At 56.9% G+C, this 24,973-nt stretch overlaps 1 protein-coding gene across 1 annotated transcript; it reads left to right on the top strand.

Annotated features, from left to right (window-relative positions):
* Window positions 1–893: 893 nt before the first annotated feature.
* On the top strand, window positions 894–24,538 carry WSCD2 (WSC domain containing 2). Its single transcript, XM_054712555.1, has 8 exons — window positions 894–1,322; window positions 5,306–5,420; window positions 5,820–6,004; window positions 12,211–12,332; window positions 13,608–13,782; window positions 15,441–15,605; window positions 16,532–16,732; window positions 22,561–24,538. Exons 1-8 carry the CDS (start codon window positions 932–934, stop codon window positions 22,911–22,913), a joined length of 1,707 nt encoding a protein of 568 aa, XP_054568530.1. The 5' UTR covers window positions 894–931; the 3' UTR covers window positions 22,914–24,538.
* Window positions 24,539–24,973: the final 435 nt, after the last annotated feature.

Below are 24,973 nucleotides of genomic sequence, written 5' to 3' on the forward strand. Positions count from 1 at the left end.
GAATGTGAGCCCTGTGAGGGAAGGGACTTGGTCTTTCTCATTCACAGCTTTGTCTCCAGCACCCAGGAGTACTAAGCACCTACTATGTACCAGTTACTGTTCTGATCAGTGAACAAAACAGGCCAGGACAGTGTCTGCTACATATAGTAGCTGCTCACTAAACTTCTATTTTTTTAAAAAATAAATGGCTCTGGCTGGTGTGGCTCCGTTGGTTGAGCGTCATCCCAGGCACTGGAAGGTTGCTATTCCCTGGTCGGGGTGCACACAGGAGGCAACCGATCCAGAGGCAACCGATGGATGATTGAAAATGTTCGAGAGCCTTCGAGCTCTGGCCTCTGCGTGGAAGCTTCTCATGCCCGTGTCTGTGCCGTGTTGCAGGTGGCACAGCCCTGAGCCCTGATGCTTGACCGGAGGGACGCCCGCCAGCTTCTGTTTCCATGAGTGGACACGCCGAGCGTGGTCCCCAGCTGGGAAAGAAGCCGGGAACGGCCTCGGTGAAATAATCCAGCCCCGACCGGCCTGAGCAGCTGAGAAAGGCGAGGAGGGCACTGTGGCTGCTGGTGACCCGAGCATCCTCCTCCACGCGCTCCTCTCAAAGTTCTTTGGGGCTCCCTGAGGCCAAGAACAAGATGTAGGAAAATGGGACCAACTCCTGGGTGTCCCGAGCCTCAAAACTCCTCTCGTGGCCCAGAGACGCTCACCTTGGCCTCGGGTGGGCTGGCGAGTTCTGCATTCCGTTCTCTTGGCCTCAGCCCCGTGCCAGACGCCCTCCAGCTCTGGTCCTGGCAGATGCCTTCGCAGAAGGAATAAGACGCAAGGCCCCCAGGGGTTCCACCCTTAAGGGGAGCTTGGGAAAGGAAGCCTCCCTCCATCCCCGCCCTGTGGCCCCTCCAGCCAAGCCCCCAGCCAGCCAGTCCGGAATGATCCCGCCATGGCCAAGCTCTGGTTCAAGTTCCAGCGGTACTTCCGCCGAAAACCCGTGCGTTTCTTTACCTTCCTGGTGCTCTACCTGACGGCCGGGAGCCTCGTCTTCCTTCACGCTGGCTTCGTGGGCCAGCCCGCCGTCTCCCAGAACCAGGCCAGCCCCGCCGCTGCCGGGGCCCCCGCCGAGGGCGCCGAGCTGCCCTTCCTGGAAGACTGGCACCTGGGCAGAGGCTTCAGGGACGCGGGGGAAACCTTGAGCCTCGCCCGCAGATTCGGACACGGACCCTGGTTCAAGGGCAAAGATGGGATTGAGAGAACCAAGCTGGGCGACTACGGAGGTGGAGCCTGGAGCCGAGCCCTCAAGGGGAGGGCTGTCCGGGAGAAGGAGGAGGAGCGAGGTAAGAGGGGCGAGCGCCTGGGCCTGGAGGAGGCTGTGATGCTGGGGGGGCGGTTAGGACTTCAACATAAGGCTTTTAGCGGGGGACACAGCACCTCTGTTTTTATTCCCACTCTTCAGGCAGGAGCACAGTATCTCTGGGAGCTGGGGTAATCACTAGCACAAGGCCACCGCTGTGTCAGGATCTGAACCCAGGTCCGGTTGGCCTCAAAACCGTCCTTCCCGTATGCGCCACTGCCTCCCGTTAGTGAATCTACCCACAGACAGCGAATAAAAGGGATCCGAATTAGTCACGGTTAGCTCCCCTTTTAACAAGTCACCTCATTGAAGAGAGCAACGTTTCTTGGAGATGAACTGAAGCAAAAGGCGAAAGGAAAGCAAAGAATCCCACAGGGAGGGCATTTCCCCAGGCTCGGCCCTCGCTGGTCTCCGGGCTTGAGACAAATAGCCCGGCTGGGGCGGCTCTGCCATCTCAGCGATACGGGCACCGCGGCGGCGGAGACGAGCTGATAGATCGTGTGGCCTCAGCCATTCATCCACCCTCAAGTGGCCTGGGACGTGGTCTGTCTGAGACCCCTGGCCTCCCTTCTTGTCTGAGGGATTCTGCCGCCCGGGCAGGGCTCTGGGGAAATGGCTGCCGTGGGTTGGAGGCACCCACCCTGGTGAGCTCGGCGGGAGGGAGGACTCAGGGACAGGGACCAGGTTGTGGTTGTCACAGCCTGCACTGGCCCAGGACGAGAGGAAACCGCCTCCATGTCCGTATCCTGGCCAGGAGAGCTCAGCCACTCGGCAGGTCGCGGTATGTAAGATGCCCGTGGGCCGTGTGTCTTTTTTATCCCTCCCATTGACAGACAGATGAGGGAACAGAGCATCATCTGTCCGTGCAACAAGTCTCTTTTTAAAAAAATACAGTTTTATTGATTTCAGAGAGGAAGGGAGAGGGAGAGAGAGAGAGAAACATCAGTGATGAGAGAGAATCATTGATCGTCTACCTCCTGCACGCCCCCACGCTGGGGATGGAGCCCACAACCTGGGCTTGTGCCCTGACTGGGTATCAAATTGTGACCTCCTGGTTCATAGGTCAATGCTTAACCACTGAGCCATGCCAGCCAGCCATGCAACAAGTCTTTACCTGGGGCATCTCATCCTGATGCCTGGCCCGGAGGAGGGAGAGGGAGGGGATGCAGCAGCATGGAAAAGCCCAGGTTTGGGGGCACATGACCTACAGTTGAATCCCAGCTCTTCTCCCAAGAGACCACCCTTCCCATTCTCCCTCCATGAAGGGCTCCCTGGTGAGGATGGAGATGCCCTTCTGTCAAGCTGGGACTTGGTGTGGTGCCTGGAACAAAAGGAGTACACAGGCCTGGCATGGATTTGGTCTAGAGCAGTGGTCGGCAAACTGCAGCTCGCGAGCCGCAGTTTGCCGCGGTTTGCCGCTCTGTTGACTAATGAGTTTGCCGACCACTGACCTAGACTCTCGATTCCAATAATTACAGGCTGTTGTTGTTCCTTGTGATGAAGCCCCTATCCCAGTGGTCGGCAAACTCATTAGTCAACAGAGCCGCAGTTTGCCGACCACTGGTCTAGAGTCTAGACCCTCACAGCTGCACAGACCCAAGCCACTTAGCTTGAGAATCAGCATATCAGTCAAGGGGCAAAAACCCATCTTAAAGTCTTGAATCAGCTTAAGCTGAAGAGGAAAAGGTACTGGGACTTGTCCCCAGCTATGGAAGGGGCTGGATTCTTACATGAATGATTTCTCACTCTCTTCTCTGCTGTGTCTGCCTAAGCTTGGTTCTTCTATTTACACAAAGTGACTCTGGTACCAGGGATTGTGGCTATTGGTGGCTCTGGCCTTAGAGAATGCCAACGTCATATCCCAAGGAAAACAGATCTCCCTCCCCTCCCCCAGCTTGAATTTATAAGAATCCAACGAATGGGTCATGTGCCCTTCCCCAGAGCAATCCATCACTGGCTGGTGGGAGAGACAATACCGCTGGGCCCTGCCAAGGTCAGTGTCTCCCCGAGGTCACAGGGCACGGTCCCATCTGTGGCAGGAGGGACACGCGTTGTTGAACAAGCACGGCGACGAGACGTGGGCTCCCCTAGAGCTGTCACCGTGTGATCCGCCCGCCCCAGGGAGGCGATGTTTCTTTTAAAAGATGAACTGTTCTTAGTCGACCAGATCACCTCTGTCTCTCGCAAGAAATTCAAGGTGGTGGAGGTCGAGGCGCATCTCCTGCGGGGCTGACAAACCCTGCACTTAGCAGAGCGGTATTGAGGGGCACGATGCAGTGAGCCGGCTCCCTCTGCTAGACCCTGCTCTGCACCAGGAGTGAGGGGGTGAGACGCCTACAGTTTTAGACAGACAGCAGCCAGCCAGGGAGAGTGATCAAGCGGCAGGTGGTATTGGCCTCGGTCATGCCTGTGACGGCCGTGTAATTCCAGGGCTGGCTGGATCCTTAGTCCAACTTCCAGCGACTTCCTTCCAAGTGGAATGGAGGAAAGAGCACTGGTTTGGGATCCCACGGAACCTTTGTTCTGACCCCAGTTAGCCGCAGGGTTCAGGCAGGCCATTTCACCTTTCTGGGCCTCTGTTCAGTCATCTGAGAAGAGTGTGAGTGCCCCGGCCAGTGTGGCTCAATTGGTTGGGCGTCATTCCCTGCACCAAGAGGTCACCAGTTCGATTCCTCGTCAGGGCACATGCCCAGGTTGTGGGCTCGATCCCCAGTGGGGGGCATGCAGGAGGCAACTCATCGATGCTGCACTTATGTTGATGTTTCTATCTCTGTCTCTCTAAAATCAATAAAAACATTTTTTTTTTAAAAAAGAAAAGAGTGTGAGCATGCCAGCGCTTCCCCCTTCACGTGGGTCATCACAAAGCTCCCCAGAGTTAAGAAGCAGCAAGCGGTCGTTCAGAACATGGGCCAGAGCGTAGGGGTCCAATCCTGGCTTCAGATGCGCAAGCTGTGGTTCCTTGGGCAAGTGACTTAACCTCTCTGGGCCTTGGTTTCCTCTTCTGTATAGAATGGGGATATTAGTACTGACCTCGTAGGAACATTGTAAAAATTCAACGCGTAAAGCACCTGGCAAATTCTATGTCCAAATTAATAGTAAATCATTGTCAGAACATCTGGGAAAGGACTTTACAAATGGTGTGATCTTCGTAGGTGAGCATTGCTATTTACCAGGAAGTCCAGGGAGGCATTTACTACCTTTAAGAAAATAAAGTAGATGGCCGTTGGACATAATTTTAAAATTTTCCTTTGGATGGAAGCGTTCTCCGTGGCCCACAGTGGAGGCAAACTGTAAAGAACGCCCGCAGCACTGCGACTGGCCAGTGACTTATCTCCTCCCCTTAACTTTGGCCTGTTGTATGCAAGACACAAACATCGACACAAGTCGTCCCCTTTTAACCTCGCTGGGTTGGTATTTTCATCCCCACTATGAAGTAAACTGGGCTAAGAGAGGTTAACGTCCCCCCTCCCCCCCCCAGGCCAGGGCTGGAAGGTGACCAAAGTGAGAAGAAGGCCTTGACCTTGAGTCCCGTGTTCGTTCTAAGGGAAATACCTTAAGGCCTCTTGTAGAAATGATAACATGCTGTCGAGGGTCAGGCTCTTTCAGAGCTGCCTCGGTGTGGGTCTCATTGCTTGGTGCTACGGAGTGGCCTTGGCTCGGATTCCCGCGTGACCACTCGTCACCAGTGGAGCTCAGGGCTGACCTTAACCCTGGCCACAGAGGAGTCTCCTCCTCTGCTCTGCTGGCCTCCAGGGTCCACAGCCCTACCCCTTGGACTCCACTGCCCTTAGGGACCACGTTCTACCAATGCCCATGACTGTCAGTCTCTCCTGCCTGCTTTTCTGCTCAGAGGAAGGAATTGGTACCAAAAAGTTCGTAAGGCCACACAGCCACGGCACCTGCTTACTCCCGTCACCCTTTCAGCCTCGACCCCAGCCCCGTCTGACTTTTCTCCTCTCCCCAAAGCCAAGTACATCGGCTGCTACCTGGACGACACCCAGAGTCGGGCCTTGCGAGGCGTGTCCTTTTTCGACTACAAAAAGATGACCGTCTTCCGTTGCCAGGACAACTGTGCAGAACGGTAGGACCCCGACGTCCCAAGCTCCATTCATTTCGGGTTCCTGCCTGTGGTGTTCTTTTCCATGGGAGCATGTGATGGAGGGTGAGCACGTGGCCACAAAGAAAGGTTCTTGTAAGGCTGTGGATGCATAAGTGCGTGTGTGTGTGTGTGTGTGTGTGTGTGTGTGTGTGTGTGTATGTAAAGCATGCCTTGTGCTGAAGGTGTATACAGGTGACAGTCAATATGGCCATGGTATGTCTATGAGGATAGGTGAATGGGGGGATGAAGGCAGGTGGGTGGTTCCTAGGGGTCCTGGCCCCCAGAGCCCTCCCATCCCCAGCTCTCCTGGCTGGGTGAGTCTCCCTGTCCCCGGGGTCTCCATGGCGGCAGCTGCCCTGGCCTGACCGCAGCCTTCCCCAGGGGTTACCTGTATGCCGGGCTGGAGTTCGGCGCCGAGTGCTACTGCGGCCACAAGATCCAGGCGGCCAACGTGAGCGAGGCCGAGTGCGACATGGAGTGCAAGGGCGAGCGGGGCAGCCTGTGCGGCGGCGCCAACCGCCTCTCCGTCTACCGGCTGCAGCTGGCCCAGGAGTCGGCCCGCAGGTGTACGTGAGTTGGCCCCTGCCCCTCTCTGCGGCTCCTTCCTTGACCAGCGGGCCCTGGCCCTTGCCTACCTACCTGCACGTCTGCCCCAAACCTTCCATGGCTCCCATCACTCCCATGCCATTGGCTGCCCTCCAAGGCTGCCACCCACCACGTGCAGAGCCCTTTGCTCCAGCTGCTTGGCATGTTTCCACCGCTCCCTTCTCTCCCACCCTGAGTTGCCTGCTGGACCCCTTGCCCCCATCTTCCTCCTTCAACTGAGCTAGAATCTGAGCTGAGCCTGTCCTTCCTGAGTTTCTGAAAGCAGATTGTCTCTAACAATGATGACAGTGACAATGGCAAACAATGCACCCTCTTCTAAGTCCCTTATATGGAATCGTGCATCTAATTCTCACACTCATGCTTCCAATAGGCACTACGAGTCACCTACTCCCATTTTACAGATGAGGAAACTGAGGTTCAATGTCACATAAACAGCAGAGAATTTAAACCAACTCCAGAGCCTATGTCTTTAATGCTCCCATGGCGAGAGTTCATTCCTCGCCTGCCAGTGCTTCCGTCTTGTTGCAAAACTTCGGTTTCCAACCTGAGGGAGGAAGGAGGACGGATAGGAGAGGACAGGAGCTGTGGACACCGTCCTACTGTCCCCTCTGTGGATGTTTAATAGCAATTAATATCTGACTGTCAAAATCCGCTGTGTTTCAGGCACCATGCTAAGCCCACGGCAGAACCCATCTCATTTACCCTCCCTACAACCTTTCCGGGCACGGATGTTACCACGGAGAATTTTACAGTGAGGAAAGCGAGGGTTAATGAATTTAAGTGAACCTGCCCAAGGCCGCGCAGTCTAATTAAAGGCGACCTTCAGACCTGTACAAAGAGCTAATGGGCTCGACAACAGACGGAGGGCGGAGGATGGTCCTGTTCACCCGGGGGCCGGCGCTGCCCAAACTTGACCGTGCAGATGAACCCTGTGGGGATCTTGTTAAAATGCACATTCCGATTCAGCAGGTCCAGGTGGGATGCTGCATTTTTAAGGAGCTCCCAAGTGATGCCAGGCTGCTGGTCCAGGAACCACACTTTAATAAGTCATAAGGCCTTAGGCCCCGGTGGAGCCGAGAAGGCCCGCCTGGGATGCAGCCTGGCCCACACAGAACTTCACGCCTGTCTGCACGCACAGAGAGGTCTCTTCCACGCGAATGCCGCTGTTTATAAAAATTCATCCATGGTTTGCTCGAGAATGTATTCTGTTTTTACAAACACCATATTTTTGAAGCCCCGTGCAAGCTTTGCTCTGCAGTAGGGTCGAGTGAGCCTGCTGCCAGTTTGCAAAGGGGCCGATTTCTGCAAATGGATGCCCCACCCGCCTCCCTGTGGGTCTGAAGGCCTGGCTGGCAGAGGGCGCAGGTGGCGTATGAAAAAATCCAGGCTGGAGAATGTTCGCACAGCCAGTTCCTGGTTTGGCCATTCGTGTAATGAGGTTTTAATTTGATGGTAGATTTATCATCCCCATCACTGAACCCCTGTGCCAATATTTATGTTATTTTGATGGTGGCTTTGACCATCTGAAGAGATGGCCATAGTGTCATGGGTATTTAGAGGGAAAAGATGCTGCCACTGAAACAACCCAGTGGATGGGATGAGCCAGATAACAAGGATGGGGCTGTGAGTGTCATTAGCCAGATATCAGCCAGACGTCCTTTCGGTTAATGTTCAGATTGGACATTCTTATTCTCTCTCTCTCTCTCTCTCTCTCTCACACACACACTCACTCACTCTCTCTCTCACACACACACACACACACATTTCTGAGATCACCTATTATAATAACACTAGAAGCCTGGTGCATGAAAATTCATGCACTGGAGGGGGTGGTCCCTTAGCCTGGCCTGCCCCCTCTCACAGTCCGGAGCCCTCAGGGGCAGGAGATGACACCCCATCACACCTCTGCTGCTGCCACTGCCAGCAGCGCAAGCCTCAGCCAGCCCTGGTTACCTGAGCCTCGGGTGGCCCTGGGCAGCTGGGCAGCTGCTGTCTGAGGCTTGCCTGCACCTCGGGCTGGCCCTGGGTGGCTAGGGGGCTGAGGGGACTGGGGGACTCCGGAGGCAGGTGCGTGGAGTGGCTGGGCCTACCTCGGGGCGGGCCTGGCCTTGCCGCATGCCTGCCACCCCAGTGGGGCTGAGGGGACTGGGCACTGCCCTCTTGTGGTTGTGGGTGCTGCCATTTTTGAGGGTGTGACAGTCAATTAGCATATTCCCTCCTTATTGGCTGTGGGCACCACCATCTTTGAGGGTGGGATAGTCAATTAGCATATTCCTGCCTTATTGGCTGTGGGTGTTGCCAGCCTTGCGATGGCGTGATGGTCAATTAGCATATTCCCTCTTTATTAGATAGGATGCTCGCTGATCATCTGGGACTTTATAATAAGCTGAACTATAAGTCTCAACACATGAAGACCACTAAACAAAGGTGTGTTTTGCCCTTGTAACAGTAGGAGGGCTGGATGGTTGCTTGTGAGCAGCCCCTAAGGTGTCTAGTGGAGAGACAGGCCCAAGACCACTGGGGAGGGGGGTGTGCAAGGGGGTTGTGGGGACTCTGTCTGCAGGAGCCAAGGGAGCAGCATTGGAGCTGAATCTTCCTCGAAGGAGATTTCTAGGTGAAAGAGAGAGACTTGTGTTCTAGCCACGAGCAAAAGTCCAGGCTCAGCAAAGTTCAGGTGTTGAGTGCCATGTTGGACGCACCTTCCTTTCTGATGTCCCATTTTACAGTTTTGGAAACTGAGGCCCAGAGAGCAGAAGTGGCTCCATTGAGCCTCCTTGGGGAAGGTTCCCAGAGGAGGGCTGTTTGATTAGGGCCTTGAAAGACACACAGGGTTTTGCGTGCTATCCAGACTCAAGACACGTTGCCAAGACGTGGCAGAGAAATCCAGGCAAAGGGAATCGAGTGAGCAAAGCCTGGAGAACGGGAGGCTCCGGGTCTCCAGCATATGACACTCGCTCGTATCCCATCAGTCACAGAAATGACCTGCTGCCTCCAGGAGGCCGGGAGGACAAACACCAGATCCCATTTGTAGCATCATCCGCTGGTATCAGCACTGTGTCGTGACTGTGTTTCCCTGAGCAGCGGCACCGAACTCTTGAAGACTGTGCAGACTCCAAGGGGGTTTGTTATCTTCCGGGCACTGCTGGGGCGGGTGGGGGACACCCACCTTCCGTGGGGAGGTGCTGGAAGGCTCCCCACGGTAGCAAGCGAATGAACAGGTTGGCAGAGCAAGTGTCTGCAGGCACCCGGCTGTTCTGCCTCGACCCAGACTCTCACGGACCCTTCCCCGTTGTTACAAAAGAACCGAGAAACGGACTTCCTTCGTGGTTGGATTACACTTTTCACAGCGGTTTGCCAAATGCGTCGGCGGCGAGGGTAGCTCTGCTCCAGGGGCAGCGACCTGCCGTGATTTGAAAACACCGGGGCTTCACTGGGTGTTACAGGAAACAGAATTCGCCTGGAAGATTCTTGCAAGATTCGTATTGCAACATCTACATGTGGGTCCCGTGGTGGCTGTCCATGGTGCTGAACAAAAGAGAGCCTTGACTTAATGGTTCACAATTCACACGCGGATTTTGTGTGCCATTGTTAGTTCTGGTGATTTTTTTTTTTTTCCCGTCTTCCAAAGTTGGAAGGGGAATTTTGTTCACTGCTGGTGATTTATGCTCACCGATACTCCATTCTGACCACTTCCGCTGAGGGGAGCCTCAGGTGATCGCCGAAAAAAGTCCCATTTTGATGGATAGACCAACCCTGGCTCCTTCTTTGCCCGGCCTGCAGGCCTCTCCTTGCCCTTGATGTATGTCTGGGAGTCCTGGAGTTTATGCGGGCCTTCATGAATTATGCAGTGCAGAACCAAGGAGATGGTAACTAGAAGTTACTTCTCCTTCTCCCTCATGAGGGGGGGAGAATGGCTTAGCTGTCCTCCCCTCCACACAATATACCAGAAGGCTGTGGGCGCGACGCGGGTTTCGAAGTCAGGCGGACATTGTTTCTATGCCAGCTCTCTCGCTTATGTGCTCTGATGACCTTGGCCAGGCCATGTATTCTCTTTGAGCCTCAACTGCCTCATCTGTAAAATGGGGGCAATTCCAACCTTTAAAGATTGCTGTGACCCCCTCCGTGAGATAAAATGGAGAAAGCGTCTAGCACAGTGCCTGTTTGGAGTATTTGTAAACACCATCCCCCCCGCCAATCTCCTTAAAATGAAGACTCCTCAGTCTACTCTGAGCACCACCCACTTCAGGCTATTTGAAGTGCACAGGCCCACGGGAGCCTGCAGGGGTGCCCAGAAATGGCTGGTTTGAATTCTTCTCAGACAGCCAGGCTCTTTGTGTAATTCCATCTCTCTCTGATTATAGGGAGCCGTTAGCGGCCCCCAGCTCGTGCCCTTCTTCCCCGCCTGCATCTTTAATGCAGTGGAGCTTGGCCTAATTACGGGGTGGGGTGGGGGGGGGGCGGGGGCGGGGAGGGAGGGTTAGCCTCTTTCAAACCAAGGAGAACTCTTCCACGCCCGCCTTTAAGCCGACGCCTGATGACATTTACTTCATTTTTTTGTGAAGCCCCAGAACAAAGAGATAACGGGACTTCAGAGGCACTTGCAGCTGGTTCCGGGCTGTTCCTCGTCTGCCCCCAGCAGAGAGAGTTGCAGAACAGTTGCTCTGCCCGCCCCTCGCTCATAAAACCCCCCCCAAGCCGCGGAGGTCACGCACCGTCTCAGCTAGCCTGGCAGTGAGGCGCTGACTGTGTGGGAATGTGGGGCATGGGCCCCTGTGATCCTCGGGCCCCTGCGGTGGGGCCTGAGAGGGTTTCTGGGAAACGCACGGGGCCGGCACGGGATCCCCGGAGCTCCACCACGTGAGAAGCGGCAGGCCTCCCGCAGAACCGCAGAACCGCAGAGATGTGGAAAACTAGGATGTGATGTCAGACGAGATTGGGGTCAAAGCCCAGCTCTGTTCCTCACTCGCTGTGGGACTTGGGGAAGTGATCGAGTCTTGTCACATCTCAGGGTCTTTGTAAGTGTCCCCTGCCTCACAGGTTGCATTGAGGACTCATTCAGATACAGTGTGGGTAACATCCTTGGCACTAATGACACGCACCCTGCACCCACAGCGCCCCTTGTTTTATGCGAAAGCTGTGCTTCTGGAAAGGTATGTGCAGCTCAGATTTCTGAAAACAACCGAGCCCAGTTTTAAATGGGCCTCATGAACCTTCCAATAAATTTGACTGGGGCCACTTTTTTTTTTTTTTTAGTTTGTCTTTATTATATTAAAATATACATATTCACTGTAGAAAGAAATAGAAAAGTTTTTACAAAAAAATGGGAATAAAAGTTGCCTAGAATCCTGCTTCTTATCAGTCAAGAGCTCTCCTGGGACACAGAACCAGGAGGAGGTTAGGTAGGTGGAAAGACACACGGACGGACAGAGGGATAGATGGTGGCGGTGTTTATGTTTATTTAAGGAAGCTGGCAAGTCCGAGAGCTGCAGGGCAGACCAGCGGGCTGGCAGTGCAGGCAGGAGCTAATGCTGCCGTCTCCAGGTCTCTGAGAAACCCGTTTGGCTCTTAAGGCCTTCAACTGATTAGGTGAGGCTCACCCACTCCCTTGGAAGGAAGTCTCCTCCCAGTCAACTAATTGGGATCTTTCCAAATGGGGTTATTTTAAAGGGCGTCTCTCCCACGTCTCAGTCCCTTGCAGCCTGCAGGTGCTCAGCACTGGGTTGGGGTTTTCCCCCTAAACCCCCAGAGGATGGGAGGAGAGGGCTCCCCGGGTGCTGTGAGGAGAGGCAGGACAAACCTGGGCCCTTTGCTGCCCTCCCTCCTCAGCCCCCTCCTGATGAGGTCCCGTCAGCCCTCCCTGGCATCTCCCACCTTCCTGAACGGGGAGTTGCCGTGGTTGAAAATGAGGAAGCGAGACCTAGGCAAGCTGACAGAGAACCGGGGACGAGGTGGCCCCGCGAGAACATCTCCGTGGCCCGGATTGCTGGCAGATGCCAGGGTCGGGGAGGGCACTGAGCTCTCTAGCTCGTTCGTCTCCATTTCTGCTTCACCGTGCGATCTCGGGCCAGACTCTTGCCTTCTCTGGGCTCTCATTTTAAAAGTGCTTCTGTGGGAAGGTGGTTCCCCCCGCCTGGGTCTGACGGCCCTCTCCCCTCTGGCTCTGCAGATGGCAGCGCGGTCTTCCGAGGCTGCTTCCGCAGGCCCAGCAACCTCTCCCTGGCCCTGCCCGTGACGGCCGCCATGCCCAACATGTCCGTGGACAAGTGCGTGGACCTCTGCACGGAGAAGGTGAGCCGGGGAGCCCGGGGAGGGGCGGTGTGGGACGGCGGGAGGAACGGGATGCCGGGCTGGAGAGGGATCCTGTGATCCGTGACGCGGGAGAGGGTGTGCCCGTGTCATCTGTCCCCCCCCCGAGGTAGGGGTTACACAGGGTCAGTTCCTCTCGCAAGAGTGAGGAATACTCAGGAGTGAGCTGGGCCTAAAAGCGTGGCTTTCGGAAGACTGCCAGGTAAAGGCAGGGACGGAGGGAGTTCCCATCACCGCTAAGAGAGAAACCAAACCTCCTCCGGTAGAACTCACGGGACCCAGCCTTGGAGGAGCGACCTGGGTTCGTTACCGGATCGTTCCTGGACCAGCTTCCGGGGGAAATGGGGCTGTGGGGCTTGAGTAGAAGCAGATTGGACGAAGGACAGTCAGTCCCCTGCCCTCCCTCCGGATCTCAGGTCGCCCTGCTCCCACTTGGCCGTCCCATAGAACAAGCAAAGCAATTAGGAGCCGCTCTCCCAACCGAGACGGGTACACGCAGGCCCAGGACCCTCTTTGGCGTGAAAGCATGGACGCAGGCAGCTTTCCCCGAGGCGTGGGTCCTGTGTCACCGTCAGACCAGGGACACGGACCGTGGCGGTTGCACACCGTGAGAAAGGCATTGATTTCTCAGTTTTCTTTCCAGTTCCTCCAGGAGAAAGCTCATCTCAGCGCCCAAGTGTCTTGAACACTCTCTACCCTCAACTAATCTCCCTTTTGCAGGAAAAAAATGGAGCCGACACAGGGCTCAGTGTTGGCAGGCAGGAGGCCTTAGTGAGAACTTAATGACACTGTTGTGTGTCCATGGTGTTTGCATTTACGGTATGGAAACCATGGAAGCCCCGGGAGTGGTCCAAAGTTTCCTTGGAAATTTAAGGCCCCAAAAGGGAGTGGACTGAGAGGAGACAAATAACTAACGAACAGAGAAACAACTAAGAACATGGTCACCCTTAAAGCGGCGGGTATGTTAATGAGCTTGATTGTGATGAGTAATACACCACGTATACAGGTATCGAGACATCACCTTAAAGACACGCTGTTTTTGTTTGTCAGTTATACCTCAGCAAAGCTGGAAGAATGCCGTAGCGCAGGAGGTACACAGATGGGGCCGCGTTGTAAAAGTGGGGTTCCCTCACGACGTTTCGGGATCCTCAGTTGGGGAGAGGGATGGAGGCAGGAAGGCTCGGGGTGCTCCGTGTCCAGGGGTTTAGCAGAGTTCTTCCTCATCCTCATCCTCATCCTCTCCCTCTCCCTCCCCAGGAGTACCCGCTGGCGGCCCTTGCGGGCACCGCGTGCCACTGCGGCTTCCCCACCACGCGCTTCCCCCTGCACGAGAGGGAAGACGAGCAGCTGTGCGCCCAGAAGTGCAGTGCGGAGGAGTTTGAGAGCTGCGGGACCCCCAGCTACTTCATCGTGTACCAGACACAGGTGCAGGGTGAGCCAGGCCTCCCCCAGCGACCCCGGGTGTTCTCCCAGGGCCTCCGTCCCAGAGGTGCCCGGACAGTCCACCCCACACAGCCAGCCCATCCTGTGCAGGCCGGAGGGCGGAGGGCAGAGGGCGGAGGGCAGGGGCAGGGCTGGTGACCTTGGGCAGGCTTAGAGATCCTGGATGGGCCACAGAGGGAGGCCCAGGCAAGGGGGGGGGGTTCTAAGGACCCTCAACTCTACCCCTCATACTGCAAACCCCCTTGGTAGCTTTTTTTCTTGAAATGGAGACTGTGGCATTGAGTGGGAAGGCATCCGGGCTGGGAGGGGGAGACCTGGGTCTCCAACACAGACCCGCTGCGTGGTCCTGGGCAACTCACTTCCCCTCTCGGGGCTTTCCGTCAGCTTCCCTTACAGCTGTAGGGACCAGAAGAAATCACCCCTGTGCCTTCTTAGCTCTGGGAGGGGCTGTCTTAGGAGGCTGTGGCCCACACTTTCCAGGGGCTCTGACAGTCGTGGCATCCCGGCATCTCTGTAAAGGCAGAGAATAGAGAGGATCAGAATAGTGCTCACCTGTCCCAACCCATTTTACAGGTGTGGAAGTTGAGGGCTAGAGAAAATTAATTAGTACACCTTTTGAGCGCGTTAGCATTTTAATGTATTACATGCATCGTTTGATTTAATCCTTACAATAGCCCTACAATCTCGATGTTCTTGTCACCCACCCATCCACCCAGTCACCATCGCATCCATCTCTCCACCCATCCATCTGCCATCTGCCCATTCATCTACCCACACACCTATCCATCATCCATCTAACCACGCATTCACCCACCCGTCTACTTATCCATCCATCTGGCCATTCAGCTATCCACCCATCCATCCATCCACCCATCCATCCAAGAAACATTTATTATCGCTGCTATATGCCAGATAATATGGGAAGCACTGGGGGGTCACTGAAGAACGGTACAGGCAGGGTTTCTCACTAAACAAATACTTTTTGAATGACAGTTGTGGTAAGCGATACGAAGGAAATGGACACAGCACACTGATGCTAGCCCAGGAGTTAGGAAGGAAGGAGGAGCTGGTTCAGCAGAGAGTGGAAGGATAGGAATCGGTCTGCCTGGCAAGGGCGGAGAGGGGACAACGAAGGCTGAGGGAACAGCGTGTCGGAGGGTGCTGAGTCAGGAAGGCGCGGAGCACAGATGAGGACATGAAGGGACACCAGGTGACTGGCAGGTGGGAGGTGGGAGGGGAAGCAGGTGAGTGGGATGAGCCTTGGAGGATGCAGGGGCCAAGTTAGGAAACTTGGACTGGATCTCACGTAGATGACACCATCTGAGGGGTTTAATCTGGAGGAGAGGGTGGGGGTAGGAAGAAGGTGACTTATGGCGGCAGGGGGAAACTGAGGCAGTAGAGAAGACTCATTCTCCTGACTTATTGAATCCCTACTATGTGCTAATCCCTTTTCATACATTGTCATTTAACCCTCACATCAACCCTGTGAGGGAGGAACCATGTCCCCCATTTTACAGACGGGGAAACTGAGGCCCAGAAGAGGTTCCATCATGTACACTGGGTCGAATGGCTAGGAAGTGGCAGGGGTGGGACTCACACCCAGGCTTCGCCTGCCCCTGACCCCTGCTCATGCCCTGCTCTTTGCAGACAACCGCTGCATGGACAGAAGGTTCCTTCCAGCCAAGTCCAAGCAGCTCATCGCTCTGGCCAGCTTCCCAGGTGCCGGCAACACATGGGCTCGCCACCTCATCGAGCTGGCCACCGGCTTCTACACCGGCAGCTACTACTTCGACGGTTCTCTCTACAACAAAGGTGAGGAGGCTGCCTGGGAGGGCACACTGGGAGGCCATGGGACTACCCTTCCTGAGCACCTACTGTGTGCGGCTCAGCTCAACTGAACATGTTTATTGGGACCTACTATGTGCTTGGTACCTTCCCTTTGCTTAGATCACTGCAGACATTCCTCAAACACCTAATGTGTGCAGGTACCTCAACACATTTACTGACCAGCAACTCTGAGCTATGCACAGAGATCCAATAGCTCTGTTCACTTTGGGGACATTGATTACATCTTCTGCTATTTGTCAGGGAATCCTAGAATGTCACAAATTGTAGAAGGGTGCTAAGAGAATCATTTGGTTCATGGATCCAGAGTGGTTTCATCTCACGTGTCAGTTCCAGGGAATCCCTGCTTTAGAACGATGCGTTGAGAAGGATTCTGAGCTTCTGTTCTCCTTCAGGAACAAAGTGCCTTAATCTAGTAGTGATGCCTGTTGAGGGTGCAGAAGGGGGAATGGCCTACTTGCCAGGTACAGACCTTCTGCGCACCCCCCCCCCCCCAGAATATATAAATCACTTGTCACACATAGCACTGGGCCCGTGGTAGACGTTCAATAAATGCCAACGATCGTTAGTATTCATAGTGACACGAATGCATGAGTAATAATGAGGGCCATGAACAAGGAGTGCCCTGGGTAGAGGGACATAAAGGAGAAGGATGCCGAAGTCAGCCAGAGACCTTGCAAATCATTGTATCCCTGGTTCCCATCCCAGTGCCTCGCACATAGTAGGTGCTCCATAAATACGTAAGAGCGTGAAATGAAGGCCTTCCCAAGTGAATGTGTGAGACTCCCGAAAAGGAAAAGGCCCAGCAGGGGGCGGGGTGGGTTTCTTCTTGCCTTACCGCCCCCTCACCTGCCACATGTCCTCCTCCCCCCACCCCCGCTCCCCGTGGGAAGGGTTTAAAGGTGAGCGGGACCACTGGCGCAGCGGGAGGACCATCTGCATCAAGACACACGAGAGCGGCCAGAAGGAGATCGAGGCCTTCGATGCCGCCATCCTGCTCATCCGTAACCCCTACAAGGCCCTCATGGCGGAGTTCAACCGCAAGTACGGCGGCCACATCGGCTTCGCTGCGCATGCGCACTGGAAGGGCAAAGGTATTGCCGGGGAGAGGAGGGGTGCGGAGGAGAGGGGTCCTGGGGTGCAGCGGGCAGTGCGCTGGGCCGGTGCTGCCTCCTGCGAGGAGTCCAGGAGCGCCTCCTGAGGGCAAGCGTGTGAGACTCCAGTCCCTCAGCTTCTGGTGCTCTTCCCACATCCCGCGCATCCGCGAGCAGCACCCTCTGGGAGTTAGGCCGGGATGCTCCAATGGTTAAGGACATGGCTGTGGAGCAAGACGCCCCTGGGTTCTAATCCCAGCTCCATCACTTCCTGGGTAAGCTTCCCCACCTCCCTGAATTGAGATCATCCCACCTGTAACACGAGGGCGGCTCTAGAAGTTTAACCCTGCCAGCCACGCAGTAGATGTGACCCATGATGCATCATGGAGATGGAGGCCCTCAGGTTGATGTGATTTGATTGACTGGAGGAGGAGGAGGTTCAAGAGTCAGGAAGACCCAAATCCAGACCAAGGCCAACGGCTAAGTGGCCCCGAGGTCACGTGACCCATGAGGTCCTAAGGGGTCACTTTGATGAACAAGCCCAACCACTCTGGGTTGGGAGGCTCAGAGAGGTTAAGTGCCTGGCCCCCAGGTCACACAGCTGGAGAGTGGCAGTGTTGGCCCCTAGCCACCGAACTTCATGAAGATGACCCGGGTTTGAGATTCCACTCTGCCGTTACGAGTAGGTGGCTGCCGCGTGGATGGATGTCTCAGCGCCGGGTGGGTGGTCGCCCGGGGTCGTGGTGAGAACGTTGAAGTCTGACCCAGCGTCTGCCGTCTTGAGTACCCTTAACCCTACTGGGTCTCAAGCACCCCTATCCGTTACCACCCACAGCTCCATGGTGGTGAAGAGAATCACATCGATTCTCGCACAATTAACCCATTTTACAGAGGGACAAGCTAAGTTCAGGGAGGCCAAGGAGCCTTTTCAGGAAGTCTCGGGAGCTGGGGTTTGGATCCCAAGGCCTCTTCCTCCAGGGCCCTTGCTCTTAACCACTGTGCTAATCCACGGTGGCAGATTCAATGAAATGTCCGTGGACAGGAATCACCCAGTTCAGAGCCCCTGTAAATGCCAGCTCCTCCCCCTCCCCACCCCAAATTCATCCAGGAACGGGGCTGTTCCAGCCCAAAGTCAGGGGGGTATGGTTTCTGCTCCTCCCAGCCCTCCCCCGGCTCCCGGCTGCTCTAAAGCTCTGGTCCCTCCTGAGAGGACTGGAGCCTGGCAGGATGCAGTCGACTTGGCGATCCACCAGTCACGCCCTCACTGTTGTTGTCATTGATGAAAACCCTCCGGCCTGACCAACCGTGCCCTGGGATCCTGTTCCCCCATCTGTCCCTCTCTCCGCCTTGCTTCCCCTCTCAGCGAGGGGATGGAAACTTGGACAGGTGGTGACATTTGTCCTATTGTTCCCAGGAGCAAAGAGGCCTCAGAGTTATTTCTTTGTAGAAGAATGGAAAGGGAGCACTGGTCAGGGCCAGGCGGGAAAGTCTGCAGATGCAAATGGCAGGAGCCGATCCCGGGAACAGATCCTCCTGCTTGCCGAGCTGGAGAGGGACCTGAGAGATCCCTGAACCCAGTGGTCCTCAGCCCGGCTGCGCATCAGAATCCCCAGAGGACTGTGGGAAAATCCGTGCTCAGGCTGCGCCCGGGACCGGGACTGCACTGCACCCCGGACATCCGCATTTGTAAAGCTCCCAGCCGCTTCCAGTGTTCAGGCGGGACCGAGAACCCTGACTCATCCTCTGTTTATTAATGGGGAAACGGAGGCCCAGAGAGAGGCGGGGGCCTGCCAAGGTCCTGCCGCCCCAAGTGAAAAGGGGGGACTGGCTTGAGTAGCTCATGGGGGAGCAGGCACTTAGCCTTCATTATCTCATTTAAACTCTGATCGCCGAGGAGGTAAGAAAGGCAGCCATAAGCATCATAACCTTCATTTCACAGGTGAGATATCATCGCAGGAAGGGAGGAAGTCACGTGGCCGAGGGCCCTGGCGTAGACTGAGCTGGGTTCTGACCCAGGCATCAGCTGCCAGGCTCTTTCTTGCCCGGGGCATTGCTGACCTAGCGCCCAGAGCTTCTCCTCTCCTGGCATAGCCCAGTGTCTCAGTTCAGACCAGGTTAAAGGGGCCGTCAGCTGGGAGCTTTAAAAAGAAAGAGAAGGGATGGTCAGGACCGGCTGAGCCTGGAAGCTTCAGTGGGTGGGTGGGGGGGTTTCAGCACATCTCCTGTTGGGGTTCTGGGGTCCCCATATGAGTCTGGAATTGGGGGGCGGGGAGGGCTTCCCCTCCCAAGCCTGACCCAGGTCCTCCAGAGCTCTGGCCCAGAGCCTTCCCCAAAGAACCAAGGCCCACAGCCCCCACTCCCCCTCCCCCTCATTTGTGCTTTTGAGACCCTCACTCTAGGGCCCGGCACCAGCCATGTCATCATGGGAGCCCGTCAGAACCGCAGGTTTGGCCGAAACCGGTTTGGCTCAGTGGATAGAGCGTCGGCCTGCGGACTGAAAGGTCCCAGGTTCGATTCCGGTCAAGGGCATGTACCTTGGTTGTGGGCACATCCCCGATGGGGGCTGTGCAGGAGGCAGCTGGTCGATGTTTCTCTCTCATCGATGTTTCTAGCTCTCTATCCCTCTCCCTTCCTCTCTGTAAAAAATCAATAAAATATATTTAAAAAAAAAAAACAAAAAAAAACAAAACCCCGCAGGTTTGGCGCCTGACCCGCTGAGTCCGAACTCCGGGGAGGCCCGGCCACCACCTGTGTTTTAGCGGCCCCTCCAGGTGTTTCTGGGCCAGTGGCATCGTCTTCACTGGGGGGTTTTTAGAAAAGCAAATCTCAACCCCTCTCTCTCCCCCCGCCCCCCCCCCCCCAGTCTTACTGGATCTAAATCTGCATTTTCATGAGAAGCTTCGTGCGCACTTGAAAGTTGGAGAGTCCCTGCTTCAGGATGCCGCCCTCAGCCTCACGTGTGAGGGTCACCTCCCTCAGAGCAGAGGTCACCCTGCTGTTGAACGTGTCCACCCCACCCGGCCTGTGTCCCCTCCGGGTTATAGCTGGGTTGAAGCTCTTGGAATGCTCCCCCCCCCCCCCCGACCCCCGTTGGTTCCATAACATTAATTTTACGATGTCCCTGGAGTGGGTCCAAAGCAAAGTTTTATGTGCTGTGATTACGCAAGGTGAATTGTCCTGAGTCTGCTTAATGAAACGGGGACTGTGCTTAATGATTCCGTGGGGAACTGGGTCCAGTGAAGCTATTAATCAGGCCCCGGTTCCTCCCCTGGACAGGAAGGTGGAGCGGGGTGGCCAGGCCCACGTGTGCGGCAGTTCCGGCGCGGCCAGCCCCCGTGACCGGTGTGGTCCGTGGCTCAGTGAGCCTTCGTTACCCAGTTTGAAGGCAGCAATCCGTTCCTGGAAACCCTGAGCTCATCAAGGCTTTTGTTTTTCATTTTTATTCTTCTCCTTTCCAATGAAGTAGCTTCAAGTGAGGGATCTGTGCCATGGGGGCGGATACAGCTGCTGCCCAGACTGCCTGGATCTCACACGTGGTCTTGGGGGGAAGCTCTGACCTAAATGATGGGGCCTGGGAGGCCCCTCAGAAATGCTGGGGGCCAGCATTTCTCTCCTCTCTCCCATTCCCTGTGCCAGGGCCTTGGTAAATCTCACTCCGTTTCATCTGCACAGCATGTAGGCCGCAGGTCTAGCACAGTCACCGTTTCGCAGATGGGTAAACTGAGACTCAAGGACATCGACTAACGTCCCCAAGGTCACACAGCTAACGTGGAGAGGAGCTGGGTTTTGGACGCAGGCGGTCTGACTCCAAAGTCGTCACAGACAACATGCGGAGAGAGGAGCGCCTGAGCTGAAAAAAGATCAGGAGCTCAGAGGGTTTGCTAGGAGGGCAGGAGCCAGGCCGGGTCCAGGGTGGATGTGGGTGCGAATCCCGCCTTGGACACCACCTGTGTTTTAGCGACCGCGCTTTGAGCCTCCTCTCTCTCCCCTGTGTGTACAGTGGGGCTAGGAATTCCTACTCTTCAGGCTCCTTGTGGCCACCGCCTGAGATGATGCCTGCACATCGCCCACCACAGCCCCGACACACAGTGGGCGCTGAGGCCACACACGTTCCCGTCCCACGGAGGCGTGCAACCAACCAGGAGGCCATCCCCGCGCCACCTGCATCCCAGGTTGCAACCCGCTGCAGGGCCCGGCCATCACGCCCCTCCCTTTCCCTCGAGGACAACCCTCTTCCAGCAACCGCTGGCGATAGAGTGGCCAGGCCCGGAGTCGGGGTCTCTATGTCCCTGGTGCCCGAGCGCTGTCTCCATCCCCAGGGGCTTCTGCCGCAGGAGCAGCAGTTGCCCCGAATCACCGGGGATGCTGGGAGGTGACTCGGGAGCAGGGAAATTCTAAAAAAAATAAATAAATAAATAGTGAAACAGACTATGTACACGCTAAATTTTCTCTAATCACCCAGATACATCTGGTCTCAACCCATTATAACAGTGTAGGCCCAATTAGCCAGATACATTGTAAATAATCTGTTTTAGGGATAAAGAATATCCTTCTCACCAGCATAAACACTTCCCCAGCCGTCAGGGTGTGCCAGCGGGAGCTCGGGGGGAGCGGGAGCCCCAGCACGGGGCCTGGTGTCTTCCGCAGACAAAGAGGAGTCCTTTCTCACAGCGCGGGCGGGCGGCTGGGCATGTCAGTTCCTCTCAAGAACTATTTATTGAGCCCCTGCTGGGTGGGAGGCAGTGGGGGCGAGGCTGCTGGTGCCTTCGAAATAACGATAGAGCAAGATCAGAACCTGGAATCAGGCAGGCCTGGGCTGGACGGTGCTCCCTGGCTGCGTGGCCTTGGGCAAGTCACTTCACCTCTCTGGGCCTCAGTTTACCCAATGGTGATAGTGAAGAGTAGTCCTTTCTTTCCAGGGTAGTCGTTAGGATGAACTGAGATCCCGGGGATCCGTCACCCGGCAATGGGTGCAGATTTAGTTCTGAAGAACCAGCTGGGCTCCCCAGCAGGGGTAGGAGACTCACTCACTGACGCTCCTTCCGTAAACACTTCCTTCTGGAGGGGGCACCTGGCATTGTCCTCGTGGAAAGCAGTGGGTCTGGCTTCAGGGCTTCGGAGAGCCTGCCCCGTGATTCTCCAGCTGGGGCTGGCCTCCCTTTCTCAGTTCCAGCCTCCTCCTGGGGCTGGCCTCCCTTCCTGTCCCAGCATCCTCCTGGGCTGGCCTCCCTTCCTGTCCCAGCCTCCTCCTGGGCTGGCCTCCCTTCCTGTCCCAGCATCCTCCTGGGCTGGCCTCCCTTTCTCAGTTCCAGCCTCCTCCTGGGCTGGCCTCCCTTTCTCTGTTCCAGCCTCCTCCTGGGCTGGCCTCCCTTCCTGTCCCAGCCTCCTCCTGGGCTGGCCTCCCTTCCTGTCCCAGCCTCCTCCTGGGCTGGCCTCCCTTCCTGTCCCAGCCTCCTCCTGGGGCTATAGACTCCCTTCCTTGCTACCCAGCATCCCCCGTTGGCTCCCCCTGTAGTTACCCAACTTCTCTCTGGTTTCAGCCACCCCAGGGGCTGGCTGGCTGGCTGGCTCTTTGGGGTCCCCTCCAGGGCTCCCCAAGGAATTTCCCGCCTTCGGTTATAGCCTGACGTACAAGTCAGACGATCCCAAAAATACCTTCCCAATTTCGGTGACAGTCCGTCCCGTCCTTTGACACACCCAGCAAGGTGAGTGTGGAGATCTCCCAGGAGTTGAGGTGTCCTTCCTGCTGTGAGTGACAGCGACCGCTCGGCCCCGCGTCCCGGGAGCCGCTCCGCCCTCTGACTCGGCCCTCCCTCCTCTCTCCACAGAGTGGCCCGAGTTCGTGAGGAACTATGCCCCGTGGTGGGCCACCCACACGCTGGACTGGCTCAAGTTCGGCAAGAAGGTGCTGGTGGTGCACTTCGAGGACCTGAAGCAGGACCTGTTCGTGCAGCTGGGCCGGATGGTCCGCCTGCTGGGCGTGGCCGTCCGCGAGGACCGGCTGCTGTGCGTGGAGAGCCAGAAGGACGGCAACTTCAAGCGCTCGGGGCTGCGCAAGCTGGAGTACGACCCCTACACGGCGGACATGCAGAAGACCATCCAGGCCTACATCAAGCTGGTGGACGCGGCCCTGAAGGGGCGGAACCTCACGGGCGTGCCCGACGACTACTACCCCAGATGATGGGCCCGCCGGGGAGGGGCCTCGAGACCCCTGGGGACCCCGCCCATCGTCCGGCCCCGTTTTGGTCTGGGCACAGCCCCCCTCGGCTGCTGCTGGCTTTCAGTGCGTTTCCTGCGGGACACAGGAGCCTCGGGGGACAGCCACCTGTCCACAGCCCTCCACAGCCCAGGAGGCCCCTGATGGGTCCCAGCCACACAGGCTTCTGTCTCCCACGGCCCTGCCCCCACCACTCTGGTTCTCCCCGGGGGGAGGGCGGGCTCCTGGGTGTCCCAGAGACTCGGGTGCCTCCCATGGGTGCTGAGGACCAGGATGCTGGGAAAAGTGACCCCTGGCGCTCGGCCCTCTGGGGCTGGGCTCTCGGCCCTTCTCTCCACCGAGCAGCAGTGAGTGGCACCGGGTTCATCGGGCCACTCGGGGGGACGAAAGATGGCTGGAGGTTTCTCCGTAGCGTCCAGTTTCAGACATTCTGGCTGGGTGGGGGAGCCCCAATGTTCGCAGGAGGTTCCTGGGCACCGCCAGGTGGGGTCCCTGCACCACGAGCCCACCCCCAGGTCACACTGCTCCTGAGGACCGCACTAAGGTCAAATTCTGCCCTTTCCGCCCCCACTGGGCCCCGGAGGTGACCTGGGGGTCCCCGATCCCACGTCCAGGGTTCTCCGGGCACCAACGGTTACCCCACCAGGATGGCCGAGGGCCCACGCGGACTCTCAGTAAGAACGAGAGCCCCGTCCCATGTCGCCACGCCGCGGGTGCGACACATGGACCTCACACTGCCTCTGACCCCTGCCGACGGGGCCTTCGCTCTCCAGGTGAGACAGCAAGGGATGCTCCAAAGCCGGTGGGACCAGACCCAAAGGAGACCCAGCTCCCCTCCCGGACCATCGGCCTCCCGTGGCGCGAGGCCCCTGAGGAATGAAACGAATGCGACGGCTCTTCCCTTCCGCACAAACGCTGCTCCCCGAGGCTGAGTCGGCAAACCAAAGGACTCCTGGGGACCCGCGCCCCCGATCCTCGATCTTCGAAAGCAGGGATCCAGGATCCTTGGAGACCAGCGGCTTCCCCCCTGGCCCGCACCTGCGCTCCTGCACCGCCCCCACCACGTAGCTGCAAAAGCCATAGGTCACAGCCCTTCACTGTTCTGTCCGGAGCACCCCCCTCTCCCCAGCAGCCCCCCTGAAGCCTCGGGGTGCAAGGACAGGCTCGCTCCCAAATGGCCAGGAGACCATGGAGAAGGCGAGCGTAAAGAGATCTATTTTTTTAAGAGGAATAGGACTCGTACATTCCGCCCCTTGGAAGCCGGACACGCAGAGCGAAGGGGCCAGGGGATCAGACCTGGGATTCTCACCCTGAACCCTCCCCTGTCGGCTGTGGGCGACCCCAGGGCCCAGCCAGGGGCTCGGAATGTGTTTTGTACCGCGTTTCTTTCCCCCGGGCTCATTTCTAGTCTTCGGGGAAGCCCCACACACACCCCACCCCCCGGCTCCCACCCACAGGCCAGCGCTCTCCGGGAGCCTCTGGGCCCACGGCCTGGGCCAGCTCTCTGCCCGCGGTCACCTCAGGCCACAGGCCTCTCTGTCTGAAGATTCCTCAGGTCAACACCGTCATTAAAAGTGAGTTTTGTTGAGAATCCCACCCCGTGGCGGAGTGTTGTGTGAGGCGCGCTCAGAGAGGGGTGTTTTTGGGGGTGTCTGGGTGAGGGAGAATGTTCCGGGGTGCACACCTGCCGGTGTCTGGGTGGCTCTGGAACGGCCGGCGGAGAACCGAGCGCCTCCGTGTGCGAAACTGTCCCCGTGGCCAGCGGGGGAGAGGGGCGGTCAGCAGCTGGGACGGGCAGGGGAAGGGGCGCCCAGGACTGGGAGGAGGGGGTGGAGGTCTGGAAAGGAAGACCTCAGGAAGGGGAGAGTGGGGGGCTGTTCCAGGATCCAGGGAGGGTCCTGCTTCTCCGGGGGGCTTGTGTTGGCTCCCCAAGTCCTCCTGTGATGACCCCCTGGGCCCCAGGCTACCCTCTGACCCCCATCTCACATCGGGATTCCGGTCCCAGCCTGAGCCTGAACCAGTAT

The sequence above is a fragment of the Eptesicus fuscus genome, chromosome 23 (genome assembly GCF_027574615.1).
Source record: "Eptesicus fuscus isolate TK198812 chromosome 23, DD_ASM_mEF_20220401, whole genome shotgun sequence".
Classification (NCBI taxonomy): Eukaryota; Metazoa; Chordata; class Mammalia; order Chiroptera; family Vespertilionidae; genus Eptesicus; species Eptesicus fuscus.

Coding starts and splice junctions, on each gene's coding strand:
- WSCD2 (XM_054712555.1), top strand. CDS start 932: ATGGCCAAGCTCTGGTTCAAGTTCCAGCGGTACTTCCGCCGAAAACCC. Junction 5,421..5,819: donor CAGGACAACTGTGCAGAACG/GTAGGACCCCGA, acceptor AGCCTTCCCCAG/GGGTTACCTGTATGCCGGGC. Junction 16,733..22,560: donor TGCGCACTGGAAGGGCAAAG/GTATTGCCGGGG, acceptor CTCTCTCCACAG/AGTGGCCCGAGTTCGTGAGG.